The sequence below is a fragment of the Giraffa tippelskirchi genome, chromosome 4, assembly GCF_054371585.1.
Source record: "Giraffa tippelskirchi isolate mGirTip1 chromosome 4, T2T-mGirTip1v1.2.pri, whole genome shotgun sequence".
In the NCBI taxonomy this organism is placed as follows: domain Eukaryota; kingdom Metazoa; phylum Chordata; class Mammalia; order Artiodactyla; family Giraffidae; genus Giraffa; species Giraffa tippelskirchi.
The window spans coordinates 139,967,240-139,989,876 of record NC_137278.1 but is presented as its reverse complement, the minus strand read 5'-3'; the positions used below and the strand labels follow the sequence as shown (position 1 = coordinate 139,989,876).

Here is a 22,637-nt window from a genome sequence, read left to right as displayed (position 1 = left end):
GTATTTCTGTACAGGGAGGATTTAATCAATTGGACTAGAAACTGTGGCTAGGCTGTTGTAGAAAATCTGCCAATCGGACAATCCTATTGAACTGTGTATGAATGAGAGTATTGTAATGTCATTGTACAGCCCTCTCCCGCCTCCTCCATTTAGACCATCCTCGCTGTCCCCATCAGATACAGGCACTGGTCATTCTCTCCAAGTATCTTCCTAAAAAAAGATCTTCATGACCCAGATAATCACCATGGTAGGATCACTTACCTAAAGCCAGACATCCTGGAACACGAAGTCAAGTGGGCCTTAGGAAGCGTCATTATGAACAAAGTTAGTGGAGGTGATGGAATTCCCATTGAGCTCTTTCAAATCCTAAAAGATGATACTGGAAAAGTGCTGCACTCAATATGCCAGCAAATTTGGAAAACTCAGTAGTGGCCACAGGACTAGAAAAGATAAGTTTTCATTCCTATCTCAAATAAAGGCAATGTCAAAGAATGCTCAAACTACTGCACAATTGCACTCATCTCACACACTAGTAAAGTAATGCTCAAAATTCCCTAAGCCAGGCTTCAGCAATACGTGAACCATGAACTTCCAGATGTTCAAGCTGGTTTTAGAAAAGGCAGAGGAACCAGAGATCAAATTGCCAACATCCGCTGGATCATTGAAAAAGCAAGAGAGTTCCAGAAAAACATCTATTTCTGCTTTATTGATTATGCCAAAGCCTTTGACTGTGTGGCTCACAATCAACTGTGGAAATTTCTGAAAGAGATGGGAATACCAGACCACCCGACCTGCCTCTTGAGAAACCTGTTTGCAGGTCAGGAAGCAACACTTAGAACTGGACATGGAACAACAGACTGGTTCCAAATAGGGAAGGAGTACATCAAGGCTGTATATTGTCACCCTGCTTATTTAACTTATATGCAGAGTACATCATGAGAAACGCTGGGCTGGAAGAAGCACAAGCTGGAATCAAGATTGCCAGAAGAAATATCAATAACCTCAGATATGCAGATGACACCACCCTTATGGCAGAAAGTGAAGAAGAACAAAAGAGCCTCTTGATGAAAGTGAAAGAGGAGAGTGAAAAAGTTGGCTTAAAGCTCAACATTCAGAAAACTAAGATCATGGCATCCGGTACCCTCAGTTCATGGCAAATAGATGGGGAAACAGTGGAAACAGTGGCTGACTTGATATTTTGCGCTCCAAAATCACTGCAGATGGTGATTGCAGTCATGAAATTAAAAGATGCTTACTCCTTGGAAGGAAAGTTATGACCAACCTAGATAGCATATTAAAAAGCAGAGACATGACTTTGCCAACAAAGGTCCATCTAGTCAAGGCTATGGTTTTTCCAGTGGCCATATATGGATGTGAGAGTTGGACTATAAAGAAAGCTGAGAACCCAAGAATTGATGCTTTTGAACTGTAGTGTTGGAAAAGACTTTTGAGTGTCCCTTGGACTGTAAGGAGATCCAACCAGTCCATCCTAAAGGAAATCAGTCCTTAATATTCATTGGAAGCACTGATGTTGAAACTGAAATTCCAATATTTGGCCACCTGATGCGAAGAACTGACTCATTTGAAAAGACCCTGATGCTGGGAAAGATTGAAGGTGGGAAGAGAATGGGACAACAGAGGATGAGATGGTTGGATGGCATCACTGACTCTATGGACATGAATTTGAATAAACACCGTGAGTTGGTGATGGACAGGGAGGCCTGGCGTGCTGCAGTCCATGGGGTCGCAAAGAGTCGGACATGACTGAGCGACTGAACTGAACTGATCTTCGTTAATGCGTTCCCTGCTTTAGTTACTTCTCACCACAGACTTTGGAGTTATCTTGAAAACCTAAATGAAACCATGCTATATTTCAGATGCAAGGTGTTTAAAACAAATACCTTGCCACGGCCCATTGAATACACTGGAATAATGTGAAAGCCCCCTTTCCAGCCTCTTTTTTCTGTACTTACTCAAATCCCTCTGTACTCTGTTACACCAGATCTCCTACTGATTCCCAGAAATTTTGCTCTTTTGTTCCTTTGCCCTAGGATTCTCTTCCTTACTCCCATCTTTGCTGCTAATGAAACTCTACATCTTTAAGACCGCCTCAAATGTCAAGTCCTGGAGTCAAATCACAACACTGCCAGATATGTTTGGCCCCTGATGCTTCCATAGAACTCTACTAGCACCTTTATTTCAGCTCTTTACAAGTTTGCTTACAATTATAGATGTAGCTGTTGTTTTCCCCTAGCAGATTGTGAGAGCAGGTGCTTGTCCTTATGCCTTCTGATCCTCGGCTTCCACAGCTTTCAAATGGGGATAAAATTCTTACCTCACATGATTGTTCTTGGATATGACTGAGCTAACAGAGGCCAAGGGCTTGGCTCAGCTTCTGGCATTTTGTGAAAAATGCTCACACAGTGCTAACTGGTATTGTCGTTGTTGCTGCCAGGACTGTAAGCACAGGTATTTTCTTGTATCCCCAGAGAATCACCTGGTCTCTGTCACTCAAGAGTTCCCCCGGAAGGAAGGGAGGGAATCAAGGGAGCATGAGTCAACTTCATAGCATGTCAGCTGCCTTAGCTGTATTATTTGTGTGATCCTGTCCATAGTTCTGTGAGTGGGTGTTACTATCTCCTGTTCCAGATTAATTAACTGAGTCTCAGAGAATTTAGATAACTGAAAGTCCCACAACTGATATTGAGAACTGTGTATAGATCCCAGTCCTGAAAGACTCCCACATCCTTGTTCTTTCTGCTAAAACACTGAATGGTGGGCGGGGCTCTCGAGCAGAGCAATTAATGCCTTTTCTTTGCCACTCAAATCCATTTTTATGGTAGGTTTAAGGAAAAGGAATAATATGGATAACTGGGCTACAAAACAGAGCTAGGCAATGAAAGGCATGCAGTTTGCACATAATCACAGGTAACTTTGGTGACAAACCCAATCACATTTGTTTTAACATGGTGGTGGTGGTTTAGTCACTCAGTTGTGTCTGATTCTTGTGACCCCGTGGGCTGTAGCCTGCCAGTCTCCTCTGTCCATGGGATTCTCCAGGCAAGAATACTGGAGTGGGTTGCCATTTCCTTCTCCGGGTTGTTTTAACATGTATCCTGATAAATACATAAAAAATTATTTAACATATTTATTGAGTGTCAAGTAGGTGCCAAACACATTTGGGGGCCCTTAAACTACAGTACTAGACACAACAGGGAGCTTCTTGTCATTCAGTGTTTGTTGCACAGAAGCATTTAAACAGCTAAGCATATTTTGATATGCTTGTAGATAGGGGACAGTGGACTTCTGGTGAAGATGTCCTCAGCATCCTTGATGTTGTCATCAGTGTCCTATTACAAATAAGTCACTATCTTGTCCCTCATTAGTAACTATGTGGAACACTAGTATTCCTTTAATTTAACAGATAGTTATTTTTAACACTTCTATGACACTATGCTAGTCATGCTCAACTATGAAACTATGTCATGCTCAACTTTGGCTGAGACCCAAAGTTATGTTCTTAATATCCATATATGTTCTCATCATGAAAATGGCACTACGAGATCTTGTCCAAGGGTTGAGAGCACATTTCCGCTTGTTCAGTGTGTATGAAAAATGTATAGCTCTGTCCAAATCCTCAGTTGCTTATGCTGTTTATAGTAATTTTTAAAGAAAATCTGGATCATTTAATTACAATGAAGTTTGTTTCCAACAAAACGGTTTGGGTTCATTTTAACAGCATTTGCCCTATGTATGCCTTATGTCTTTACACCCTTAGGCCTGCTGCAGGAAATTTTATGTCTCCATCAGAATTTCTCTGAAGTTTAACATATTTGGATCTGACGTGTCAAAACTCAATGAATAGATTTATTAATAATCAACTACATCAGCTTAGTTTTATCTTAGGAAATAAAAGGTCAATAAGTAGTTGTTATCCTACCATTTCATCAGTGGACTCTTCTCCAAAGACTTCAAGTCATTATTCACTGTTTATAGAGTCACTTGAGATATAAAAAGTCTTTTATAGTAATGAAAGAACTCCTACAATTAGCCAGAAGGCAGTCATCTGTCTTTTTAAATAGCTCAGCTTGGAGGAGAACAGGATTTCAGGTGATACTCAGTAGATGAATTGTTATGACAATGATAAAGTTGGTAATAGTAATCTGTGTTTTTTGCTGTAGGGATGTGTGTGTGTGTGTGTGTGTGTGTGTGTGTGTGTGTGTGTGTGTGTGTGTGTGTGTGGTATGTGCACAAGAAAAAAGACATTCAGTTCAGACTAAGCATTTGTTCCTCTTAAAGATATGCAGATACAGAAACAAACTCTGTAGGGAGCTTGTAATTCATCAATTGCTTGTAATTATTTGCTAACTCTAAATGATTATAGCATAAGTGCATTTGTAGCTAATAACAAATATAACAGTATCTTGAGACATTTTATTTTGACATAATTTCAGACTCATCAAAAAGTTATAAGAATAGTACAAGAAATTCTCAAATACCATACATCTAGAATTTTATTTAACATTTTTAATAAACATTTAACATCTTTAACATTAACATTTTACATGTGCTTTAGATTCATTCTCTGTCTCTCCTCTCTTCCCCACCCCATCTCTCGAGTGCTCTCACTCCCTCCCTCATCAAGTCATAAAGATTAATATCACCAATAGTGGGCCAAGGTGGTAAGTTTTAGCTTTTTTTCATTAATTTATGTTTTATTGAAGATAATTGCGTCACAGAATTTTGCTGTTTTCTGTCAAACCTCAACATGAATCAGCCATAAGTATACATATATCCCCTCCCTTTTGAAACTTCCTCCCATCTCCCTCCCCATCCCACCTCTTCAACCATTATTTTATTTTATTTTAAATCAGAGGAGTTCCGTGCCTAGTTATATTAATAAGAAGAAAACAGAGAGCACACTCAAAGGGTTTCACTGAAAAAAGTTGAATGAAGGAACACTTACAGAGGTATGAGCAGAGTTAAGGGAATGAACACAAGAGCAGCAATAGAAAGAGAAACCCTTACTACTCACAGACCTGAAGGAGGAAGGTAAGCCAGGGTGTGAACTAGCCCTGGCCAGAGCTAGCATCCCAAAAGCCAGGAAGGGAGGGCCTGGATAAAGACACAACATTAGCTCTCTTACCGTTGGCCAAAGCAAGCAAAAGACGTAAAGCAAGGGAGCCCAGTGACATGGAATACAGTTGGCAGCATCCCAGCATATACAGAGCTGGGTAAAAAAGAGTATACTGTGGATCTCAGGGACAAACTAAGAAACACCAGCTCATGTGCCAAAGAGGAGGAGTTTCCATTTCTTTCATTAAGGAGAGGGAAGATAAATTTATTTATAATGAGGGAAATAAAGCTATGTTGCATACATTTTACTTCCCTCAGTAAGAATCAAAACTATCATAACCTGTTCCTTTAATAATTAAAATAATTTACGTAGATAACCACTCTTCAAATTTGCTAAACCCCAGCCAAATGGGAAAGCATGGAAGAAAAGTGTGGCAATGAAAAGAAAGAAAGAAACAGAAAATACCAAAGACGGAATACAAAAATTAAGACAGAGAAAAGATAATAGGGGGAAAGGCAATTATTAAAAATACATCCCCAAGATTTCCTATCACCAAAAGTAATTGGTTCAAGAACAGCTCTGAAAAAAATCCGTAAATGATGGGCCTATAACTTTTTTAAAAATTTGTTTTTGGTTGTGCTGGGTCTTCACTGCTGTGTGAGCGCTTTCTCAAGTTGTAGCAAGCAGGTGCTACTCCTCCTTGCTGTGCACCAGCTTCTCATTGCGGTGACTTCTCTTGTTGAGGAGCACAGACTGCAGGTGCAAATGCTTCAGTAGTTGCTGCTCACGATCTCTAGAGCATCAACTCAGTGGTTGTGGTGCAGGGGCTTTAGTTGCTGCACAGCATGTGGGATATTCCCGGACCAGGGATCGAATCCATGTCCCCTGCATTGGCAGGCAGATTTCCATCCAGTGCACCACTAGGGAAGTCCTGGGTCTACAACATCTTAATAAGAAAAGTTGGAGATGAGTCTTGCTTGCATTTGGGAACACTTTGTCATCAAAATGTATTGTGAATGGAGCTGAGAAACAGCATCCTGTAGTAGTGACCTCAGGGTCACAATCAGTTAACTAAATGTATTATTAGGCATTTAAAATATCTCCTTGGGTTAATGAGAGTCTGCAATTCATAATGTTACATGTATAAGCATTTTGAATAAACTCAGTTTTATGTTGTAAATGTGTGTCACACAGGGTTGATAGGGTAAATTCTGCACTGTCGCAAGTTATAGGTTAGACTACAGTCTCTATTGATTACCTGGTAGCTCAGTCAGTAAAGAATTCACCTGCAATGCAGGAAACCTGGGTATGATCCCTAGGTTGGGATGATCCCCTGGTGGAAGGCATGGCAACCCACTCTACTATTCCTGCCTGGAGAATCCCCAAGGACCGAGAAGCCTGGTGGACCGCAGTCCATGGGGCGGCAAAGAGTCAGACACGACTATGTGACAAAGCATAGCACAGAAAGCACAACTCAGTCTCTGTTGGGAAAACATACAAGTCAGGAGTCAGCAGCACATGGGGACCTGGAACTCTTGGACATACAGTGGGTCTGTTTTCCAGTGGAGAGACCCCACCCTGCTGTTGCTGTCTTAGGGTCATATTGTCAGGAGGGAAACACAGGAGATTTAGGCTGTCTGAGTTAGAAGTCAGTAATCTCCATTTTCTGAGAAAGCCAGCTACCCAGCACTGGGGAACCTTTGGAGCTCAAGGGAAGCTGCAAGACCTCACACACCAGGAAAATGAAGCTACCACCCTGCAGTCCAGGCAAGACAGAAGGAGCCCCAGGATCACTTCTGAATAAGTCTGCTCATTAGAACCTGTGTGATAATTGCCATATTCTCTTCCCAAAATCTGACAACAGCACTGTCAAAAGAACATTGAACTACACAGACTTTTGATTTAATGCAACATAACATTTTTTACGTTCTCACTTTCTAAAATATGATTATCACAGGCCTACCAATGTTTTGTTCATTAACAATATTTTTTTAATGTTTCAAAATTAAATTTAGTCAATCTCACAAGATTTTCTTCATAACATGTTGCACAATTCCTTTTCTGTGAGTCCTTTTTGCTATAAATATTTCTTATGCTATACTGTCCTCAATTTACATAACAGATGTCCATCTACCGGTACTCTTGCCTGGAAAATCCCATGGACGGAGGAGCCTGGTAGGCTGCAGTCCATGGGGTCGCTAAGAGTCGGATACGACTGAGCGACTTCACTTTCACTTTTCACTTTCACACATTGGAGAAGGAAATGGCAACCCCCCCAATGTTCTTGCCTGGAGAATCCCAGGGATGGGGGAGCCTGGTGGGCTGCCGTCTATGGGGTCGCACAGAGTCAGACACGACTGAAGCAACTTAGCAGCAGCAGCAGCAGCAGCATAATTATCAGAGAATTTCATCAGCAATCACATGGGGATTCTAATCAAAATTAATTTCATAGTTATTCGTGAGGGTGAGAGTTCTTGTAAACTGTCATGCCCAACCAGAATTACAACACTCAGGTCTGAGGATCTAAAGTAAAAATAGTGACTGTAGTTGATAACAACACTGTATTATATAATTGAAACTTTCTAAGCAAATAGAACACAAATGTTCTCAGCTAAATAAAACATAATTAATTAATTGAAGAGATAAATGTGTTAATTAGCTATTTGGAATCCTTTCACAATACATACATATATAAAATCACTATCATGTACATGTTAAATATCTTACAATGTTGTTATCTGTATCTCCATAATGCTGAAAATAAATGAATGAAAAAAATAAATTAAATTTTATAAACATTAAAAAACAGTATTTAAGTGTTTTATGCTTGCTTATTCTCCACTTGAAATTGTACATAATCTTTGGTATTCTGCACCTCTTCTACTGAGTATTCTTATATGTGTAATCTCATGAAAGGCAGAGATACTTAAAAGCCCTTAGTTTCTGTGAGAGGCACAGAGGTTTGGAAACCCTCATCATCCTAAACAGCTGACCTTGGAAATGAAATCACACCAGGGTGATTTGGTCATTCATGCCCTTGTTTGCCCTTTGGAAAAAAAGAAAAGCCTGTTTGTTTTCTGACACTCCAGAAAATTGTGCATGTGGCTGGATTTGGAGGAATAATCAAAGCAGAAGAGCTCACATACAAGCTGAGGCCACCGGTCACTCTAGGGAGGTGTTGACAAGTGGCCCAGGTTTTGCAGTTTATCCAAAAGAGTAGATTGATTTTTAGTTAAACAGAAGCTTCACAAAATGATAGCGTGATTTTGTTTACATATGAAAAGCTATATTCTTTACTTAACATTCACAAGTTGCTTATGGATTAATTAGCCCATCTGCCACAACAAATGGATTCTCACTTCTTTTGCATTGCTTGCTGAGAAGTGACTACTTGTCTCCTATTCACTTCCCTCTATCAATATAATGGAAAATAATTTTTTCGAAGCAAGACATTTAGTTTTTCATATTTGTAAAAATGTGTATATATTTTCAATGTATCAACTAAATTGATAAAGTAAGTGCAGGAAAGGGTTTCCCATGGTTAGGATTTCTTTTAGTCACTTAACATCCGGTAGAACTGTTTCAAGTTTGGCATGATTAAGGCTCTTCTTTACACTTGCTTCCAATCCCAAATCTATTTTTCTTCTTGAGGATAACCACATCTCTGTTTCTCCCAGAACTCCTATCATTAACATCTTCCTTTCCTCTTTTATGCTGTTACCAATTCTGATAATCTTTTTTATCAATATTGTGCCTGGTTTCTCGTTTATCTCAAATCAGGTGACTTAATCACCATTTCAGAGTCCAGTTGCTCCACTCTGGGGCTGTGAGCTTCTTATCAAAGAGCTTCTTGTCAAAGCCCTTTTCAGTTTTACTCTAGTTGCTAGGTAGCTTTAGAAACAAATCAGTTTTGTCCACAGTTATCAAAAAGCCAGATGTTATAGTAATATAGGGAATTACCTCATATACTTCTCATGTTTATTAGGACACTCTAACCTCTCACTCATTTCATTAACAACCACTTTAGAAAAAGGTCTCTTTCTCTACATCATGCTTAAATCAAATCATCATCCTTCTGCATGTACACTTCAAACCCACACCTTGTAATACATGGATATATCTTAATTTTCAAATTATCTTTCCTCCCATCAATTTTGCTCCTAACACTCTTCACCCAGTTTTTCCTCCTGAAAATGAACTTCTAGCACTTTTGCTTCCTTCCATTGATTAGGAACCTAGAACAGTTTGGATCAGCACTCTTAACTACCTATATTAACTGGAATGTCATTAATAGCTGACTTTTCCTTCTCCAATTTCATTTCACATATATTGTCCATACAAAACCAAAATCTCGAAAAGATTGAGGTAGAGAGAGAGGAAGAGGGAAGGAATAGTGAAGGGAGGGAGGGAGGGAAGGAAAGAATATGATGGAAAAGAAATAAAAGGATAACAATATGGCACTATGAAATACCAATTATATTGTTGGTTTAGGATCTAACCACATGGAAAACACAGTTTTGCCATTAATTTATTTGTTAATTTACTTCAAAACTTTCTATAGGATTAAAATTTCAGATATTCTTTCAAAATTATTCTTCTCCCTAGCTGTAACTAATGATAACTGAGTAAAGCAATTGCCAGAAAATCCCAATTAAACTCTTCTTTTTTCTATTGTGAAAGGCATAACTTATGATGACCTTTTGGTAGGCTAACAGTATGTTGATGAACTTCAAGTGAAGTGAAAAAAAGAGTGTTTTGTATCATCAGCACTTACATTTTCTAAGGGATCACATGGGGCAGTATACTGAGCCTTTAAAGGTCATAGACTTCTTTACTTTGAGAGATATTAAATAGCTTATGAAAATAGGGGTCAGCTGCATGATAACTAGAAGAAAAGAGCATTCCCAGTAGGGAAGTAAGATATTTGAGATTATATTGACTGTCCTTTTTTAAGATTGTATTCAATTGTCCTTAAAGCAAAAAATTAATTTTGTGTATAAATGCCATGGTTGTAAATGAATGAATGTACAGGTCTTAGAATCAATAGCTATTGATCTTGCTGTATGAATGCTAATATTGTCTGCATATACTAAGTATTACGATAAGAACTAATAATTTCACAGACTAAAATACTCTCCAGTAATTTTTTGTTTCTGCAAATTTTTTTATACTTTTCTGAACTTTGCAAAAATGATCTTACTTCACTTATAGGAGCATAAGATAAATAATCATTATCATTAAGGAACTGACTTTTTAAAAATTATTCTTTCTTTGAAGATCACTAAAGCAAGTAAGAAACAAGGAGTCTCAAGACTAGATTGTAGGCAGGGTACTGAGCCACCTTGGGGAAGAAATAGAATAATGGCATTTCTTCACTATTTAATGACATACAATTTATGCATTAGTAGGATTTCATGTGGGCTTCCCAGGTGGTGCTAGTGGCAAAGAACCTACTGCCAATGCAGGAGACATAAGGGATGAGGGTTCAATCCCTGCGTTAGGAAGATCCTCTGGAGGAGGGCATAGCAACCCACACGGGTATTCTTGCCTGGAGAATCCCATGGACAGAGGAACCTGGCAGGCTATGGTCCATAGAGTTGCAAAGAGTTGGACACAACTGAAATGACTTAGCACACACACACGCAGGATTTCATGTATGACTGAAAGAAACCATGACCACAAATTATTTTCCATTTACCTTCAGATAATGTTTAAAGTTCCTTCAAAAAGAACACTTTCATTATGCCATTGTTAGGAGTTACTCTGGATACAATGCTTATGGGAAAAGATAGCATTATTGACACTGTTCCAGTAGGTTTTAAATAGCTGATAATAGATTATGACCAAGAGTTCTTTTCAGAGAGGTAAAGGTATGAAATCTTGCACAAATGAGTATTCACTCAGTTGAAGAGACACCATGAAGTAGGAAATGTGTGGATAAAAGGGCACTTTTTCCATACCATGTAGATTATGATGGAACAGTCTATCTACCACTGAATCATCTTCCATAATTCTGGAGCTAATAAACACTGACCATAAGATGAGACAGAGGATGATGCTCTTCAACACAAGAAGCCAGATTTCAGTTTGTAATTTTCCGCCCTGGAACTTCTCTTACCATTTGCTGACTACAGGTCTTCGGGAGTAGTGGCCTCTCCAGAGTGCCTGTCATCTGAAAGTGCTAAAAGAATGAGTTCCAGTTAGTAGATGTACTGTGTTCACATTGCCCCATATGCCCAAAGTCATCAAGCCATTCCAAAGTTATACCAGTGAAAACTCAGTGGTAATGTTCTAGTTCATGGAGAAAATTAATGACTATGCACATTGGTAGGTAAACACCCAAATCTCCAACTGAAGTTTCTTACTAGTTATTCAAGAACTGTACTGGGTCATATGGTGTTGGTAAGGAAACAATTGCTCAGTTTCTGAAGGCACATTAACTCTTTCAGGGTCAATTGAGTAAATTAGCTCATCCAGGTCATTAAGCCTATCTCTACATGACATGACAATTTCCACCAGGCACTGTATCATTTACCCCAAAATGTCCCACATTTGCTCTGAGCATGCACATATTCTTTCTCTACTTAGGGAGAGAAGGTTTGCTCATTTGAATGTCCACAGTCACTCCCTGGCTGCAACTCAATGATTCCCTTTGTGTCTTTTGAAGGCTTCCAGGGATCTCTAAAGATTTGCTGGTATATAGCAGTTATTAGAGCCTCACCAGCAGATGGGTGGCTTAGTTGTCTAGAAATGGTATAATTTCAGGGGTTTTGAGCACAGTACTGTACTCCCAAGTATCTCTTCCTATTTGCAAAAGCCAACATTATTGGTTCATTTGGGGTGGGAGCTTTGACTTTCTTTTAGGATTCCATAGCTGTTTATGAAAACACAACTTCCACTAAGAGGCTGTGTTATTAGAACCCACGTTAGGGGAATAAATTGATGACAATTTGAGAGCAGTCTCTGTACTACCTCTCAAGAGGGTAATCAGAAAAGTCTGTGGATGTTTTGGGTGCCACAAAGGTGGGGAAACATCACTGGCCCTTAAAAAGCAGGCATGGGAGAGTGTCACTAAAAGAAAAATTTTTATCTCCCAAATGCCAATGGCCCAACTGAGAAGCAGTGATGGAAAGAAAAGGCAAACATCTCCTCTTCCTCTGTTATTTCCAGGCTACATTGGAGAGTCATAAATTGGTATAGATGAAAACAGGTGAGGAGGCAAAGGGACATGGCATACTCTCTCAGAGGTGTTTTACAGCAGTGCTCCTTTCTTGTGCATGTAAATCAGCTGGAATCTTATTCAAATGCCAGTTCTCATTTAGCAGGTCGGGGGTATGGCCAGGGATTCTGCATTTCTAATCTCTTATGCTGCTGGTCTACAGACCACACTGTGAATGGCAAGGACTTAGGATAACATGCACATGAGCAATAATGTGGTTTTGGATAAAAATGATGAATATAAAATAAATCTGACAGAAATTATATTTCAAGTCAGTAAGACTAATTACGGGCTTCCCTGGTGACTCAGTGGTAAAGAATCCACCTGCCAATGCAACAGACGTGGGTTCGATCCCTGGGTCAGACGATCCCCGGGTCAGACGATCCCCTGGAGAAGAAAATGGCAACCCACTCCGGTATTCTTGCTTGGGAAATCCCATGGATGGAAGAGCCTGGCAGGCTACCGTCCACAGGGTTGCGAGAGTCAGACACAGCTTAGAGACCAAACAACCACAAGACTAATTAAATATTGAAAATTCCACCAAAAGATAGATAGATCATTTTTTAAAAAGATATACTTACCATTTCTACCTAGCTGAAGGTTTTGATCATTTTAATCATTTTCTGAGGTTTATGTGTTGCTTAAGGTTTGAAATCTTTACTAATAATTCTGATGGTATGCTTTGTAAAGATATAAGAAATAACTGTTTTCCTAGTTTCCATCACTTTCTCCTGTTGGTGAATAGTTCAATAAATGTCAATGTCTGATTAAATATTCCTTCACAAAATTCATAGCAGAGCTTGTTTAAACCTCCCTTGCCCACCTTTTATTAATCTATCATGACAGTCTCTCTGTTCTTTCCTCTGAGATGAGCAATGCCCTTTTATCTTTGCAGGTCAATGGGAAGGATCTCTCAAAGGCTACCCATGAAGAGGCAGTGGAAGCTTTTCGAAATGCCAAGGAGCCTATTGTGGTCCAGGTGCTAAGGCGAACACCTCTCAGTAAACCAGCCTATGGGACAGCCCCAGAAGTGCAACTGATGAATGCCAGCACTCAGACGGACATCACCTTTGAACATATAATGGCCCTGGCCAAACTTAGGCCACCTACCCCTCCAGTGCCCGACATCTGTCCATTTCTGCTCTCAGACAGGTATTTTTCCAACATTTATGCTAGAGCCTTATTTGTTGTCATTTATCATCGAAAGTAGATGTTGGAAAGAATCAGGCACTGTAGCAAGTTGACAGTTACAGAGACAAGCTCTCAGTTCTGCTTGGAAAATATCTGTGACTGTGTCTCCATACAATTAGTTCTCAGTTGTCCTGCTCCTCCCTTTCCTGACCCACATGATTGTTTCAGCTCAGGAATCCTACTTGCTGAGATGCTGTGACAAAGTCTGGCTCTGATTAGTTCCCCTTCATATTTTCAGTCATCACAAACCTCGCACAGCTCACAAGCACTGGTCAGGGAAATAGATTTTCTCACTGAAGTTGCCAAAAACCTTATTAAGACAGACCTAGAAGCAGCATGTTGGCACTCTGTTCTCCTTTGTGGGTTGCCTCTCTCTCGTGGGTTGCCTCTCTCTCGTTCTCTCTTTTGTTTTTCTCTTCTTTAAAGGAGAAGCTAGGAAATTCACTTTATTAAGGTGCAATTCTCTGCAGGAAGCAATTACCCGATATATTGAGATGTAAACCAAAGGTCCTGGCTGTCTGAGAGGAAGTATATAGAGCTACGAAATAAAGAACTATTAAACGAATATTTCTTCCTAGTTTTTACCTGAGTAAAATATCTGTTACAGATATATATATATATATATATATATATATATATTTTACTCAAATAACCCTACCTGTGCAGTTTTGGAAGTCTGTTTGGCCCCACACATTTTTTTTTTTTTTAATAAATTTATTTATTTTAGTTGGGGGCCAATCACTTCACAACATTGCAATAGTTTTTGCCATACATTGACATGAATCAGCCATGGGTTTACATGTGTTCCCCCTCCTGGACCCCCCACCCACCTCCCTCCCCATCCCATCCTTCTTTGGCCCCACACATTTTGTTCTGTGAGTTTTTAAGCAAATATTCAAAAAGGATTGAGAGCTTGTTATATAAGAGCAGAAGTCTCTGTAGCCTGCATTTTCATTGCCTGCTGCAATCCGTGTTCCATTTAGTAAAATGTAGACCTGGTCATGACACCTGCCTGCCCTTTAGTGTCTTCTATTAAGTCTGTCTCAGTGATTCACATGTGCGCATTAAAGTCGCTTGGGAACTTTGAAGAGCGGAATAAATGCAGTGCCCAGATCAATCCTACCTCAGGCCAAAATATAGGCATTTGAATTTTTCAGAAAGCTCCCTAAGCAATTTTAATGTGCATCATGTGCACCACCCCTTGAAACCTTATGTTTCTAGGTGGGCAGGGCCTCTGTCTGTCTGACCTATGGTTCTAGTCATGTATCCCATACCTATTAAGTAGCCCCTTGTGTCAAGCACTAGAACTCGGTACTGGGCATAAAACTGGTAACAAAAACAAAGCCACTACCGCCTGGAGCTTATATTCTAGAGGGGGAATGAAAAACAGACAAACAAAAGAATGAATAATATTCATTTGTACAGCCTGATGCAGAGTAGCCATCCAATAAAGACTTTCTTGAATGAATAATAGTTAACATTTATTAGCTAACTTAACATGTTTTAGGTAATATTCCTCATAAAAATCTCCTGAGTGAGCACGTTATATTATTACCATGCCCATGTCACAGATGAAGAAAAAATTGTTAAGGAATTTGGCAAGGCTCACACAAAAGGAAGTGATAGGGTCAGGCTTCTGAACCTAAGGCATTTGACCCCACGGGTAGGTGCTCTCATAGCTTCTCTATTTTCCCTTTAATTATCACATGGTATTAAAATCCCCACTTTGCTGCTGTACCCAATTAATAGGACAAGAATTGGATTTTGTGCCCAACCATTTTCCAGCAATTGGCATAGGGTCTGGCATCTTGTAGATACTCAGTAAATGCTTACTAAAGTATCAGTAAGGTGTCCCTCACAGCAGGCCTCCTTTTTTAATAATTCAAGGACCAGGAAAACACATCAGCTGCTACAAACAGCAGGTTATGATGTTTAAGCAGCAGGAATGGCCTTCTCAAACACCAGTTCAGGTTTAAGCTCTTAGACCAGCAAGCAAGATGCTGCCTGCACTGCTTTTACTATTTGGGCCCAAATTAGAGAACAGTAAGAAGAGGCCGGTAGAGTATTTACACTGATCCTGTGAGGTACCAGGATGGATCTCTCTGGCCTTTCAGCTATTAATAGATAAGGGGACTGATTTATACTACTAAGTTCATTTTTGTCATAATGTTCAAAATGGGCTTAGAGGCCTTTCCTGAAGCCAACTTGATTAATTTCACATAGGCTTTTTTCACTGACTTAGAAATTCTCATAGAGAACCTCATGCCCTTTGCTGCTAAACTGGGCTTAGCTTTCACATTGGGCTTCCCAGATGGTGCCCATGGTAAAGAATACACCTGCCAATGCAGGAGACGCAAAAGATGTGGGTTCTATCCATGGGTCGGGAAGATCCCTTGGATGAGGAAGTGACACCTCATTCCAGTATTCTTGCCTAGAAAATTCCATGGGCAGAGGAGCCTGGTGGGCTACAGTCCAAACTGTTACAAAAAGCAGGACACAACCAAGCAACAGAGCACTCACACACACGCACACACACACACACACACACACAGCTTTCATATTGTATAATGTATACATCATGGCATATAGTAATTTGAAAGCACTTCTATGAATTATTTAAAACATTTCCCCCAAATTAATGAATACATAAAAGTCATACACAGTGTCCTGGAACCCCTTCATTTCCTTTACGTTATTAGTTCTCTCTGTCCCCAGATGTTTTCTAAAGGGATTATGAAACTCTATGGTTTATAAGAGTTTCCAGTGAGTTATCACTCTGAACATTCTTTAATGTTTGTGTCTGTGGGTTATGAGGGAGAATGAGGAAGAAACTCTCAAGAAATGGAGGCAATGTGAGTACAATTTACAGACTGGAAAAATACAATTCCCACTTCACTTCCACAATTGTGGATTCTGCATCCAAGGATTCAACCAACTTCAGATTTCATTTTTTGATCCATGGTTAATTGAATAAAAATACAGAACCCATACATTCAGAAGACTGACTGTATGAGCTTTTAACATCAGATTTCAGAAACAGTTTGAGGCTGTAATTATGAAATCGGTAGTACTTTGTTACAAAATACCCATCTTTGGGTAGACTGCAGTCTCAAAATCCACACACCCATGTATGGAACAAGTCCACTGGATGGAATGGAAGGCAGCCAGAATATCAATATGGCACCATTGCCAGGATAGAGCACACATCTGCCCCTTCAAAGAATGAAGCTCTGACAATGAGCCATTATCTTGGTATTCTTTCAGAAAATCAAATTGATGGATTTCATATAAGGGGAGAAAGAAAAGCAATTGTTCTTTCTGAGCTGTAGTTCATTTAAAGGCTAGATCACTATAGGTCTTATTGGCGAGCAGAGAAAACTAAAGTGAAATTCTAATGTCATTTTTTAATCTTGAGAACAACCCTTTTGATCCATTTCTATCATATTGCTACATTCCCCACAGCTGCCATTCTCTCCATCCGATGGAGCATGAATTTTATGAGGACAATGAGTATCTTTCCAGCTTGCCTGCTGATGCAGACAGAATGGAGGACTTTGAATATGAGGTAAGACCATTTTCACACCACTTCACACTTCTCCATGAAGTTATGGTTGAGGGGTTTTGCATAACAAATAAAAAATTAATTTATTACTATGAGAAATATTTTATCTATTATATATCTAAGCTAAGAGCTTTTAAATATTTGTTTCAGCTATTTGGTATCTAGTATTTTAAGTGTATTGGAAAACATTTTGATAATACAAACCTGAAAATAATTTGCTCACATTTTTGTTGCTTTGTATAAATAGTATTATGGAAGCTACATTTTTTTCTTCTTTCTGTAATATAAGAGAATTTCAAGTAGAGTTTGGAAAGGAAATTATACTTAAACCAAGACTGTGTTTACTATTTTCATTCATTCTGTAGTATTTTTATTTTAATTGATAAACTAAATTTTATATTATTTATATTCCCCTTCACAAATTCAATATTCTTTTTATTATGACTCAAGTACTTTAAAGAACATTTTCCCTGACTTTCTAGAAAGAGAGATGACGTCATGTCCTTTGTTGTTAAACCATGTTTAACCTTCACATAGTACATGTTAGAGTGTGTGTACTGTGATATGAAATAATTTCAAAAGCCCGTCTGTTAATTACTTAAAAAGTTTTCACAAAAGTTAAAGGATTCATCCTAATATTTCCTCTGTTTCTGCAGTCTATAAATCTTTGAAAGGTTTCAGACTACTCTGACATTTAGAAATAAAGTAGACTGAGGACATAAACAAGCTTTGGTAAACAGGCAAAGAAGTCATGACTATCTGCCCTTTTAATGCTTTAGATGATGTCATACAAGTTCAGCAAAATGTTCTCTTCCATTTTACAACCAGGAAATCCTGAAATCTCTTCCCTTAGGAGGATCTGAAATTAAATAAGGCCGATTCAGTGAAGCTCACCTAAAGCAAATAGACATTTATTTGAAATCTCCCTCCAAAAGTCATTGCTGGGGATTACAGAAATCATTATTTTGTTTCAGCCAGAATTTGGAAGAGTGTGCAATGATACCCAATATCTGAGTAAATGGTTTTGTCATTTTTGTTCATGTTAATTGCTTATCTCCTCCTCTCCATTAATTTGATTGAAAAGTTTTATAAATCCTCTTAAGTACTGGTATACACTGAAATATCCATTAAGTTTTGCCTATTCATGCAAAATAAATTACAAAGTTGAGTCACTTATCCAAATAATTGAAGATTAAACGATGTCTTTCTTTCCGTTAATTAATTGCTTTGGGTTTGGGGAATGGAATTATCTAGATCACTTCAACTTTTTATTTAGTTTGTGCCTTAAAGGTTTATTAAAATACATCTGTGTGCTAGGGAAGGGTATGGGAGAGAGACTTGCTTAGGCTAAGCAGAGTCACAGTAAAAATTATTTTCATTAATTAGCATGTCATTGACTATTACAATACAGGCAAATTCTCTAGTGCTTACCCTAGATGAACCACATCCTCTTTTCCAACCAATGTCATCCCCTAATAGAAGCCAGCATCAGTGTGATGACAGTGGTAAATGCTCAGACAGGTCTTCTGTAGCCTGTAATCTGAACTAATCACAGAACCCTAGTCATTACTTGGCTGTCAGCTGTGATTCTCTTGCCGAAGGCACCTTTCTGAGTTATTGAAATAAAGAATGTTCCTGTGAAATTTAAATAAGGAATAAGTTACTGTGGCAGGCTTCAGTCATGAGGAAGGGTACATTTGAGAATATCTGCATGACTAATGGGGGAGTGGAGGCACTGGAGAAGACCCAAGGATAATGGACCAACTTTAGAAGAGAGTGATGCTACTCAGTACACCTCAGTCTGTTACACTAACGTGGCAGAGTGTCACACACCATCCCTCTTGATTGTATCAGATGAGACTGTGAGACCTAGTGAGCCCACTGCTATCACCAGAGATGATTGTGCTCACCACATTAAGTGGGGGGAGATTTAGAAATGCTGCCTTTACACGCTATTACACTTAGAAGCAGACTGGTCAAGTGTTTCTGTGACTAGCTCAGATGACCCCAGCTCTTCCAGGAACTCTGTTATAAACCAGAAGTTGGGGGGATGCAGTGAATGCCATGGTCCTTTGAGAAGCACCAGTTTTATGCCACTCAGAGAGTATTACGGGAACCGTGGAGGTGATGGATTTCCAGTTGAGCTATTTCAAATCCTGAAAGATGATGCTGTGAAAGTGCTGCACTCAATATACCAGCAAATCTGGAAAACTCAGCAGTGGTCACAAGACTGGAAAAGGTCAGTTTTCATCCCAATCCCAAAGAAAGGCAATGCCAAAGAATGCTCAAACTACCGCACAATTGCACTCATCTCACACGCTAGTAAAGTAATGCTCAAAATTCTCCAAGACAGGCTTCAGCAATACGTGAACCGTGAACTTCCAGATGTTCAAGCTGGTTTTAGAAAAGGCAGAGGAACCAGAGATCAAATTGCCAATATCCACTGGATCATCGAAAAAGCAAGAGAGTTCCAGAAAATCATCTATTTCTGCTTTATTGACTATGCCAAAGCCTTTGACCGTGTGGATTCACAATAAACTGTGGAAAATTCTGAAAGAGATGGGAATACCAGACCATCTGACCTGTCTCTTGAGAAACCTGTATGCAGGTCAGGAAGCAACAGTTAGAACTGGACATGGAACAACAGACTGGTTCTAAATAAGAAAAGGAGTCGGTCAAGGCTGTATATTGTCACCCTGCTTATTTAACTTATATACAGAGTACATCATGAGAAATGCTGGGCTGGAGGAAGCACAAGCTGGAATCAAGATTGCCGGGAGAAATATCAATAACCTCAGAAATGAAGATGACACCACCCTTATGGCAGAAAGTGAAAAAGAACTAAAGAGCCTCTTGATGAAAGTGAAAGAGGAGAGTGAAAAACTTGGCTTAAAGCTCAACGTTCAGAAAACTAGGATCATGGCATCTGATCCTATCACTTCATGGGAAATAGATGGGGAAACAGTGGAAACAGTGTCAGACTTTATTTTTGGGGTCTCCAAAATCACTGCTGATGGTGATTGCAGCCATGAAATTAAAAGACACTTACTCCTTGGAAGGAAGGTTATGGCCAACCTAGATAGCATATTTAAAAGCAGAGACATTACTTTGCCAACAAAAGTCCATCTAGTCAAGGCTATGGTTTCTCCAGTGGTCATGTATGGATGTGAGAGTTGGACGGTGAAGAAAGCTGAGCGCTGCAGAATTGATGCTTTTGAACTGTGGTGTTGGAGAAGACTCTTGAGAGTCCCTTGGACTGCAAGGCGATCCAATCAATCCATCCTAAAGGAGATCAATCCTGGGTGTTCATTGGAAGGACTGATGTTGAAGCTGAAACTCCAGTACTTTGGCCACCTCATGCAAAGAGTTGACTCATTGGAAAAGGCCCTAATGCTGGGAAGGATTGGGGGCAGGAAGAGAAGGGGACGACAGAGGATGAGATGGTTGGATGGCATCACTGACTTGATGGACATGGGTTTGGGTAAACTCCGGGAGTTGGTGATGGATAGGGAGGCCCGGCGTGCTGCAATTCATGGGGTTGCAAAGAGTCGGACACGACTGAGCGACTGAACTGAACTGAGGTCTAATGGCCAAACAGAGGACTTCATCTCAGAAAGAGATACTCATTCCTCTTCAGCTTAAAACTGAAAACGTATTGATAGGCAATTGGGAAAATTGAGATATGACTCCTTTTCATCTGCTTTCGTTCAGTTGTACCATAAATATTTAATGAACAATTAAAAAAGATGCAAGGTTTTTGTCTATGTTTTTATTTAGGATTAATAAAGCCTCTACTCCAGTGGAGCTTAACCTTTAGGAGACAGAGATGGACAGAAAACAAGTGAAGATGCATTATATCAGATGGTGATTAAGTCCTAGTGGAGAACAAGCAGTGTGGATAACAGAGGAAGGAAATGCGTGGTGTTGGGATGAGGTGTTGCTCTCTTATACAGGTGGTCAGGGAGGGCTGCTCTCTTAAGAGACCTGAAGAGAACTAGCCGTGGGGATTCTGAGAGAGCAGGCTTCCAGATAGAGCAGAGGGTAAGCCTGGATACAAAGGGCTGAAAGCAGGACCACTCCGGGATGTGCCCAGGTACAGCAGAGGCAAGTGTGCTCTGGGGTCCAGGCAAGGGGGACAGACAGGCAGCAGTAGGAGGCAAACTCAGAATGAGTAGGTGCATATCTTGAGGGACCTTTGGCTTTTATAATGAGATGCAAAGTTGCTGGAGGAGAGCAGGGCCAGGTTCTGCAGTCCTCACAGGATCCCTCTGCTGCTGGAATGAGCTTGAAGGTGGGCAAGTAGTCTCCAGCCTAGCAGTGGGAGGAAAACGGGGCGTTGGGACCTGGCTGATGACAGAGGCAGTGGTAAGATATGGTCTGGAAGGGCAGCGCTCACCCTGCCCTGAATCTCTGCCTGTGTGTCCGTGCTTCCATAACTCGTCTTGTAGCTTTAATAGTCTGTGCTCTGGGGGGCTTTCTTCTTCTGACTTTCTAAAAGCAAAATATCATAGGCCAGAGTGAAACACAGCTTCTGGCATCCACTGAAACTAGCATAATAAATCTACTCTTAAAAGACAAAGTGTACAGAACTGCATTTCTGAACTTGCTGAAAGCAAACTATGCAACTATTAATATTTAGGCACCTTTTTAAATGGCCTACTTACTATCGACTCAGTGAACCAAAGCTGATCTATCTTGTGAATACATATTTAGGGAATTTTAGTGTGTGAATTTTTGACCCAATAGACCAAAACAGACTTGAATAGCTTGTAAATACGTATTTAGGGACTCTTTAACATGCAGATTACTGCATAGAAAGATGGTAACTGCTCCCCTCAGAGCCATGATAGACAGCAAGCACTTCTTTGGAGATACTGTAGTCAATGTGTCAATGCTATGGTAACTCTGGTGTGATAGAGACCTCTATGAAATTTTAATGACACCCATATCTCACCATGACCTATCACCACTTTGCCCAGGAAAATTATTTGACTGGGTTTTAAATTTCCCCTCAGTGCTTCAGAAAAGTCTCAGCAGACCAGTCTGTATTAAAAGACTCACAGCTTGAAATTTGATCTTTTTCAAAAACAATAGCACTGTTTTCTAATTAAAAATGATAAAGGATTTTAATTTTAACTTTGAGGGAAAAAATAAAAATATAAAAATTTACACAATGCAGCCCTCATAAGAGTCAGGGTGCTGACTTCCACTGAAATAACACTGAGGATTAAGCACTCTTTTTCTGTGTTTTCAACTTTGTCCATTTTTTTCTTTCATAGAGCCAGCTAAAGGTTGAAATAAATCACAAATAGCCTTTAGCAAGTCACAGGCAGATCTCACACCCAGCCTCTACCAGAAATAATTTAAAGGGAAAGGCTTTCAGAAATATAGAGCTCTTTTGTCCAACTCCTAATAGAGATATGTTTGCTATTGCAGGAGGGCAGAGAAGATGTTGGATTTTCTGCAGCATTTGCAATCAACTCTCAAAATTCAGTGTTGAGAGAGAAACGTCAGAAAATTAATAAGTGCAACATTTTGATAGTATAAAATATCATGTTAAACATGACAAGCAAGTAATTTTAGCAACA

At 39.6% G+C, this 22,637-nt stretch overlaps 1 protein-coding gene across 3 annotated transcripts in view; it reads left to right on the top strand.

The window, feature by feature from the left end:
* The window catches only part of PDZRN4 (PDZ domain containing ring finger 4), a 401,102-nt gene that overhangs the window by 313,735 nt on the left and 64,730 nt on the right, over positions 1-22,637 (top strand). For all 3 annotated transcript variants that reach the window (XM_081587468.1, XM_081587469.1, XM_081587470.1), the window contains 2 exons: positions 13,192-13,448; positions 16,950-17,052. In XM_081587468.1, coding sequence (XP_081443594.1) covers positions 13,192-13,448; positions 16,950-17,052 — 360 coding nt within the window. The remainder of the gene's footprint in view (positions 1-13,191; positions 13,449-16,949; positions 17,053-22,637) is intronic.